Here is a 9337-nt window from a genome sequence, read left to right as displayed (position 1 = left end):
TATATATATATATATATGTATAATAACATTTTGAATTTACAAACATTCAATGGAGGTTGCACCCATAGCAAAAGATTCCCAGAGCACTATGGGTTTTGATACTGTTGTTTTTTTGTTACTCTGTGACTGTAATGAAAAAAATATGAAGAAAAAAACACCCTATGAGACATTCCTTTAAAGCTGGACTCTGGGCTAGCAGCAAATATAACTAATGTGCCTTCCCAGCATATGCAAAATATAAATTATACTCAGTCCAAGGGAATCTAACTGTGTCACAACCTGATATTCTAGAACTGCATGTAGGAGGTGGGCTGGACATATAAATGTAGGACTGCATTCTTCAAAAGGACAGGTGCACTTTAAAATACGTTTTACCTTCCAACTATTCACCTACTGATATGATTATATTTTCTAAATGCACATTCCGTATGAATAAATACTCTGCACGTCTTCGTGAACAGATATAAACACTTGTATTTATGTAAGTTTCTTTCTCATGGCAAGAGAGGAATTAATCCTACGGCAAAGTCTCTGCTGGACAAATAAAATCATTTTAATACCAACAAAAACATCTTTATCCCGGTGTAAGGGGAAGATTGTGGGCAACAGCTATACCGCAGGCAGAATGTAATTTATTGTCCTGGGCACGCCTGAGAATCTCTAAGTAGGTCAGAGGCTCAGGACTTGCACTTCATCTCCACAGGAAGCCAGGGAAAGGGATAAGAGACATTTAAGCTACAATTGAACCCTGAATTAATAACAAATGATGTGTCAAAATAGATTATATTTTACCTGTGTAGACAAATATATATGATATATATATATATATACAGGGCCGGCCTTAGGGGTGTGCAAACAGTGCGGCCGCACAGGGCGCCATGGCAACAAGGGCGCCGTGCGGCCGTAGAAAACACAAGTAAACTTACAAAAAACAGGTTGTACCCACTAGCTAATTATTTGTACAAACAAGTGCTCCCAGCTGGTTATTAAAGTGACACCATACTCAGGAGTTATATCTTAAAAATACATTCAAGTACCTTAACTAGTAACACAAATGTATCTTATTTGTGTGTCACTCGGCTGTAGATCCTCAAATCATCTCTGAATTGGTGCTGACACTGTCCTTCCTTCTGGAGGGGGGCTACTTTTGTTCCCCATGGTCCCTGTGTGTGTTGTAAAGTAGTCACCTCCCTGCAGACAGCAGATTTCGTAGCGCTGACTGGAGAAACAGACGAGGGAGGGGCAGCCAGCGGGGCGGATCTCGACAGTATTGTCAGGATCCGTCCCAGCTGTGGTGCTCTCAGCATATAGCCCTAGAGCTGCAGCTAACGATTATTGTCCAAATCGATTAGTTAGCCGATTATTAAGTTCAATTAATCGGTTAATCGGATAAAAAATAAAATAAATTTTGAAAAATGGCTCCAGTGATGGGACTACTAGTTTTATTGGGATTGTAGTCCATCACAGGAGTAAGCTTGGAGCAGTGGAAGTAAAAAAGAAAAATAAGTGTGGTGTGCAATATAGTGAAATGAAAAGTGAATGCAGAATGGCACCGGCTATAGAGGACTACAAAACCCAGCAATAGTACATTATACGGTGGAATACCACCAGCTATAGAGGAATACAACAAATCCCAGCAATAGTAAATTATATCTGGCGGTATTCTGCATTGCGCTGTATAATGCACTATTGCTGGGTTTTGTAGTCCTCTATAGCTAGTGGTATTCGGCATTGCACCACTGTATAATGTATTATTGCTGGGATTTGTTGTACTCCTCTATAGCTGGTGGTATTCTGCATTGTGCTGTATAATGTATTATTGCTGGGATTTGTTGTACTCCTCTATAGCTGGTGGTATTCCGCATTGCGGTGTATAATGTATTATTGCTGGGATTTGTAGTCCTCTATACAGCGCAATGCAGAATACCACCAGCTACAGAGGAATACAACAAATCCCAGCAATACATTATACAATAAAGTGTATAATGTATTGCTGGGATTTGTATTCCTCTGTATAATATACAGCACAATGTACCATCAGCTATAGAGGAATACAAATCCCAGCAATACATTATAGAGCACCATGTTTGGGAAAGTGCAGGCTTACCTGAGCAGTCTTCCAGCAACTTGCTTCTGAGGTCGGGACTGTCTATCGGCGGCTGTCATCACCCCACACCTGCTCCGACTTACTTCTTCTCTCCGCGTCCCTGTGCCAATCGTGTATGTGGGTGGGCGGTGAGCGTGAGGCGGGGAGGAGGTGCAGCGTGTGGATGCGGTCTGGCAGCGGCGAGCATGAGGTGGGGAGGAGGTGTGGCACGCAGCGTGTGTGGAGCCGTGAACAGGGCCAACTAATCAGAAGCCGATTAATCGATGATTAAAAAAGTTGACAACTTTTTCAATAATCGATTATCTCGATTAGTTGTTGCAGCCCTATATAGCCCGCTATAGACTGAGTTTTGGGTATAGTATATAGACATAGTATATGTCCTCCCGTGACCCTGAGGAGAACTATGTGCAAAATAGGTTACCCCACAGTTCTCCTTTAAAAATAGACAGAAAACCATGTAAAAAAAGTAGTCTGGGCACCACTTGCTGGGTGTAAATGTGAAATATTCCTTTGCAATATTTTATAATTACCAAAAGTAAAAAGCAAATAATAATAACAATAAAAAGTCAGGGGAATTGCAAGCTCCACCTGCTCGCTGTCAATAAAAAATACTAACATGCAATGGTTGATATTTATCAAAGGCACTGTGGAGCAATTCATCCTCAAAGTTCACAGCAGAAGCACTGAAGTCCCTCAAGTTCTGCTCTTAGCAACTCAGCTTAGCTCACCCAGCACCCCCTCCAGAGATCCTGCTTTGTGTTCAATTTCCAAAAGGCTGTTGAATCACTGCTGCAAGGGGGAAGCAGCTGCGTTGTTGCTTCTGCAGTGAAGCTTAAGAATGAATTGCTCCACATTGATTGCAGCTGTAGAGGTCAGTGCTGGAATGTTTTAAATCACACTTATTGTTTGTTTAGAACATGTAAATACTTCAATCTTAATAGATACAGAGTGTTCAGCAGAGGAAGGCTTTGGTGCCACACCCCATACTCAAGCACAAAAACAGAATACCTGAGCCGCAGACTCCAATTGGGGGCTTCAATCTCAATAGGATGGCTACATGTTCACTTTAAGGAACGGCCTGTGTATAAATGTCGCCTATACCTCTAACGCTGACTCTCTCTCGTTCTTAAGAATATGTAAATTGCTACAGGCTCGCTTTAAAATACTGCTACCATCTGACTGGTATTAAAATGGAACTTAAATTATATATTTTAAAAAAAATAGAACCCTTTCTGACAATAACAATAAATAATACATTAATAAGAAATAAAATGATTCATAAAATAAGAAATAAATAAGAATGCAGATGTCAGACTAGACAAGCGCTAGCTAGAGAGAGTATGAGACGAGTGCAGTGGTTTTGTTTTGTTTACATTGGCTCTTATCGATCCATCTGGCAGCAGTACTGCACCTGTGCTGTGATTGCTACATAGACTTTTATGGTCTGCCTATATATCAGCTCAAGACTAATAGAGACACGTAGAGAATAATGGTCATATGTGTTATTCCTTAGAGCCAAGGCCAGTGTATGGGTTCTTTCGGAGTGAAAAAGGAAGATCTAAAACCATTACTTTCTTACTATACGGAGGGTGATGAAGAGAACAGGTGTTCAAAAGTATATTTATTTTGCAGTCCGATAGTGAAGATATTTTAGTGCAAAGTTGCAAGGATCCATTGGTGATCCCCATCTGCATGTCTAATATTTTTATGACTTCAGGGTGACTGACTCCAGGGCAATCTTCTGCCTATAAACACATAGGAGCATAGTCTGTAAGAAGGCAAGAAGTCAATCAGAGGCGCTTCAGGGGCCCGACACTTACAAATGATAATGAACAACGATCTGCCAACCAACTTGATTCCTTTTTTCATTTAAAAGATCTAAACCCAAAGGTTTATTTTTAACTTTCTATTGTCCTGATGACCAGCGGTGTCCCTAGCCTTTTTGGCACTTGAGGTGGTGGAGCATAAGCAGCAGGAGGTGGGTGACGCCATCCTCTGCAGGCTTTGTATCTCCCCCGCCTCTTAGTAACCTGAGATGCTCTAATCGTTGTCCCACCCAGCTCCTGGCAACCCGTGACGTCACCAGCCGACCAGAGTGCCCTAGTTTACTTACACATCTCCCTGCCCAGCTCTTAGCAAACTGAGATGCTCTGACCTGGAAGAGAGCACATTGCAAACAGTGACCCAAAGATATATACGGCCTAAGGTAACAGCCCCTGGCTGCCTCATTAAAGGGCTGGCCCTTGATGATGACCACTGTCACCAGGACATAAATGGATGGGAAATCCCAAATTTTGAGATGCCATCAGAACAGGAATAAAGAGAAAATCTTCCAATGGGGACATCTGTTCCTATGACAACTGTCAAAAAGGGGATTTCCATTGATTTGGAGAGTTTGCCTCTCGGTTGCTGTTGCTTCTACAAAGCAGGACAGGCAAGTTTAGCTCAAGTGTTGAATTTTTTCAGATCTGGAAGATTTGGCAATACAAAGGTATTGTTTGCTCAAGCTGCCTGAGAAACCTATATACATAGCATAGTCGGTAAAACACACTTCTTCCTACAAAGAAAAGTCCTTCTTACCTGGTCCAAACTTCGTAGATGGTCAATAAAGGTGTGACTGAGTGTTTCTAGATGGGCAAGAGATTGCTGGAGATGACTTGATGCCACGCTGTAAGTGACAGAGGACCATTCTGTGGCTTCTCCAGCATTCTTCTTTTTTTGTTTGTCCATAAATTGTTTCACAGTAGCTATCATTTTCTTAGTCATCTCCGTCCGAGCCTCCACACTCAGCTACAAGAAAATAAAACACATGCATACCAGCATTAGTTCTCCGTAACACAATGTTTGCAGCAGGTGCAATAAAACTACCTTGTCTTCTTCATTCTCGCAATTAATATTTTAAGAGCTTCTGATGACAAGTCAACTTTCCACAGTGTGACATAAAACAACTTCCATGAAAGAAGAATATTAATCAAATATTATGAGCACTAGAGACGCTAAATATTTAGAGAGGAGAATTGACGTGTGAAAAGCTTAAACATCTTAGCTTCTCGACATGCTTGTTTTGACAGCTTGAGATCACAGAATGTATGACTTTTATGTATCAGATGGAGAACAAAAGCCTTTTAGAAAAGTCAGGCTTCGCTTAACACACTACGGCAGGCTGTATTTCTAATTTACCCACTTCGGCTCGCTCAACTTTATACCCTTTATGGACCAGAGCAATTTTTACATTTCTACAATGGGCCTGTTTATCTGCCAACAATAAAAATGCAATTCATACATTTTTGGGGACAAACTAGACATTCTCTTGGCATTAATGACTCACAAAAAATGATTGTATGCCCTATGTAATCTATAGACAAAAAAATAAATACAAATAAAACTTTTTTTTCTAGTTTGACCAGTATTAGTTAAACAATATTTTAACTGTGAATAAAATGATTACATTAAGTTTGTCCTGTTTAAAATGACACTGAAAAGATGCTAAGGGTACAAAGTAGGGATGCACAGATACCGATAGTAGTATCAGTGCTGATACTGAGTATTTGGGCAAGTACTCGTACAAGCCCAAATGCTCCAATACTTATCCCGGAACTTCTGGTCAGAGAGATGTTTGCTCTGACCGGCAGTGCCGTGAGGGAACATGGAGCTGGCTTCCCGGCCAATCCGAAAGCAGAGCAGGTGGTAATGACTCGCTGGAAAGCCGGCTCCATGCAGTCTGGCCGTCTTGATTCTGATTGGCTACGAAAACCGCTCCCCAGCCAATCAGCATGGAGCCAACTTCCTGGGCAACTAAGAAGCTGGACGGGCGTGTCATTACCCACACCTCGACTTCCTAATTGGCTGGGAAGCTGGATTCATGCTAGCGGAAGTACCGGTATTGGCGCGTACCAAAAGATGAATATAGGTACTCGATACCGAAAAAAACGGTATCGGAGCAGCCCTAGTACAAAGCTTAGCAAAGTTATTTGCAATTTTCTTTTTATGGGTCACCGAAAAAAAACAACTAATAATCAAAATTAATAAACACAAATAAATCATTAACTATTAAAGTTAAAGAAAGAAAATCAGAAGAAAAATAATGGGAGAAGGGATGGAAGGAGTAAATTAGGATGGGTTAACTAAGGTTTAATAAGAAGTTAAATAGGAATACATTCTATTAGAAAAAAATGACTTCTTTAACTGGAATCATATGCAAATCAGAGGTCAATACATTGTTACATTGTATTTACTCAATGACACTTCCAGACTATCTGCAACTATCATTTAGTATAGAGGATTCACTTCACTATGATAACCCCTCTGGCTGCATAACGCAAAGCAATTCCTGGCTGTCAAATGCTGGTCATAGCAGCTGGAGGAGCAGCGGCAGGGGTAGAGAAGTTGGACATATGAAATACAGCCTCAAACTTTGATGAAGTTTCTTGGGACATAGCTCTTACATTCAAAATCCTCAATTGGTTAAGAGCCAATACAACAATAGCTGATCTAAACAAAATTGTTGTAAAGATGTGGGACAACAAAATGAGCAAACTGCTTGGGATATTAGTAGTAGTAAGGATTTCCTAGTGGACCTGAACTCAGGGTGAAAAAGTTGCTAACTTTTAGGGAACACCTAGAAATTAATTTGTTGTTAATGTTATTATTATTGTGCCTAAGCAGTACTCTGAAAAATGTGCCTGGAAAATAGCATTGTACTAACAGTGCCTAGACACTCATTTCTACAGCCTCATAGCTGTATATCTGTTGTGAGAAATATAAGGGTCTGTGGCTCTGTCTGTCTGTGAGGGTCTATGATGTTACTATTGTGTTGCTTACTGTTCTCCTTGCCGGAGAGGAAGTCGTATCTGATGACCTGCAATGCAAAGCTATCCCTGCTTCTGCCTTATATAATACTGTGAATCTTTGCCTCTCCTGTTGCATCTTGAATATTCCCCCACCAGTTATCAGTCTTCAGGGGGGCAGCACTGACATTAAACCTATTATAAAAGGCCAGTTCACCTATTTAACTCGTTCACTCTATTTATTGGTTGTGCAGAAATAACCAATTACAGTAGACAGGTTCAAATTTCAAATTACAGATCACCAAAAGTTTTTTGATGTATGAGAATCATTTATGGACTATTTACCTACTATTACAAAACAAAAACTTACGGAATCTTTTATCTTGTATATACTAAAAAAAAGTTGTGTGAAAGACCTTTAGGTGATCGGCACCACACCCCTGAAGTCAAAATTGAAAAACAAGTAGGTATGAGGGTTTTTTTAGGTGCCTAAATGACAAAACCAATAACATACTTAATGATGTATCAACAATTTTTTTATGATTAAAATATTGTTAATAAAGTAATGTAAAATTTTAAATGTAAAGCTTCCTTCCTTTATACATTACATTGGTACCTCCAAAATAACACTCCCAAAGTATACATAAAGCATACTCACAGACAATAGCCGTACATGTGTTCTTTTCAGAAATTTGACACACACCAGGCTCAAGAGACGTCTTATGGCTGCGATGTGGCCTCGCAAGCACGGGCGGCCGTGAGTGATGTTGAGGTTGCCCTTATGCCTCCTCATTAGAACCAAATAACCTCCACATTACGGAGAATATCTGATTAGGGCGGGGTAGCCAAACTCCGGTCCTCCAGCTGTGGTGGAACTACAAATCCCATGAGGCATTGCAAGATTCTCACAGCCACAGACATGACTCCCTGAGAGAGATGCATCATGGGATTTGTAGCTTCACCACAGCTGGAGGGCCGGAGTTTGGCTACCCCTGGATTAGGGAACCCTGTCACTCATATTCCTCTCACCTTGGGACGTGGTCTCATTCTGTGTGGGGGGATTCTCTTGAGCCTTGCTTGTTGTGCATCGCTTTGGCCGTTTGCACATGAATTGCTTCCAGACCTGATTCCCTCCAGCAATCAGTAAATTCCTGATTAAACGCATTGAATACTGAATGCTAACTACTCCAAATATTATAAGGAAAAGGAGAATTACATGCCAAATTTCTGAAATGAACACATGTACGGCTATTGTCTGTGAACATGCTTTATGTATACTTTGGGAGTGGTATTTTGGAGGTACCAATGTAATGTATAAAGGAAGGAAGTTTTACATTTACAAATTTACATGATTTTGTTTAAACAATATTGTATTAATAAATAATTTTTTTGCACCTAAAAAACCCCACATACACACTTGTTTTTCACTGTATATACTAAGAGGATTATTTCCAATGACCCTGCAATAGTTATAGCTGAATAGAAGAGGAGGGCTTTTATTCCTTAAAAGGTCAGTCGTTGTAAAAATGTTTTTGTTTTTTTGTTATTGTATTTGCCTATCCAGTAAATGTGGAATGTGGGTGTATGTTCTGTTGTATACTTTAGGATGATACTATTTTGTTTTTGTTATCATGTCTTGGTTTTTATCTTGGTGATTACAGATCACCTTCCCAACAAAACCTTGGAGAACCTCCTTTGTATTATTACATGCACACAGAAACTCTTTTTTGATGTTCAAAGAAAAGTTGAAATTGTGTAGAAACAAAACTTTAAATCCTGTCCAATAATTATGAAAAAAAAACCCCCAATTGTTCAGGACACTTAGCTCCAGATACATTAATATTTGCAAAGATGATCAAGCCATCAACGACTGCTGTGGGAGGAAATGTGCAATGGAATAACATGCAGCTGCTGTAAAATGATGTAATTTGAAGAAAATTGATTCTCAGCTCACATTATGCTTAAGACCTGTCTCTTGTGTCTTCACTAATCATCCCCGCTCCTGACCCTGTCACGTGCCTCTAAAACAGTCTCTCTTCAAATCAATTTACATCTCTATTTCCCCTACTTGATTCTTCAAACTGGAGACCTAATCTCTGGTCATTATTACATGTAGACTGTACAAGAAATAACTAGACTGATAGTATAAAAATCTCTCTGGAGAGCTAAAAGAACAAAAGGTGCTCAAGAAGCCAGATGGCTGCCATGTTCATACAAACCAGCCTCAAAAGGTCAACAATGATGACAACTAAAGATGGTAAAAACAAAACTCTAATGTCTTTCAATTGAGAACCTTATTAATATGTAAATAAAAGCATGCATCAATTGTTGCCTGTGTTGTAGCACTAAATGGAAATCAGTAGTGTCTTTTACCTGTAACCATTATCAGCTTTTGGGCTATTTTTAATAAAACAACAAATGGAAAAATATTGGTGAATATATG

At 39.8% G+C, this 9337-nt stretch overlaps 1 protein-coding gene across 1 annotated transcript in view; it reads right to left on the bottom strand.

Annotated features, from left to right (window-relative positions):
• The window catches only part of NBAS (neuroblastoma amplified sequence), a 578163-nt gene that overhangs the window by 157188 nt on the left and 411638 nt on the right, over positions 1-9337 (bottom strand). Inside the window, exon 45 of the mRNA XM_018558184.1 lies at positions 4688-4897. Within this exon, the coding sequence (XP_018413686.1) occupies positions 4688-4897 (210 nt within the window). The remainder of the gene's footprint in view (positions 1-4687; positions 4898-9337) is intronic.

This window comes from Nanorana parkeri, unplaced genomic scaffold (assembly GCF_000935625.1).
Source record: "Nanorana parkeri isolate BGI_ZX_2015 unplaced genomic scaffold, ASM93562v1 scaffold324, whole genome shotgun sequence".
Taxonomy (NCBI): domain Eukaryota; kingdom Metazoa; phylum Chordata; class Amphibia; order Anura; family Dicroglossidae; genus Nanorana; species Nanorana parkeri.
This window is presented reverse-complemented; position numbering and strand designations above follow the sequence as displayed.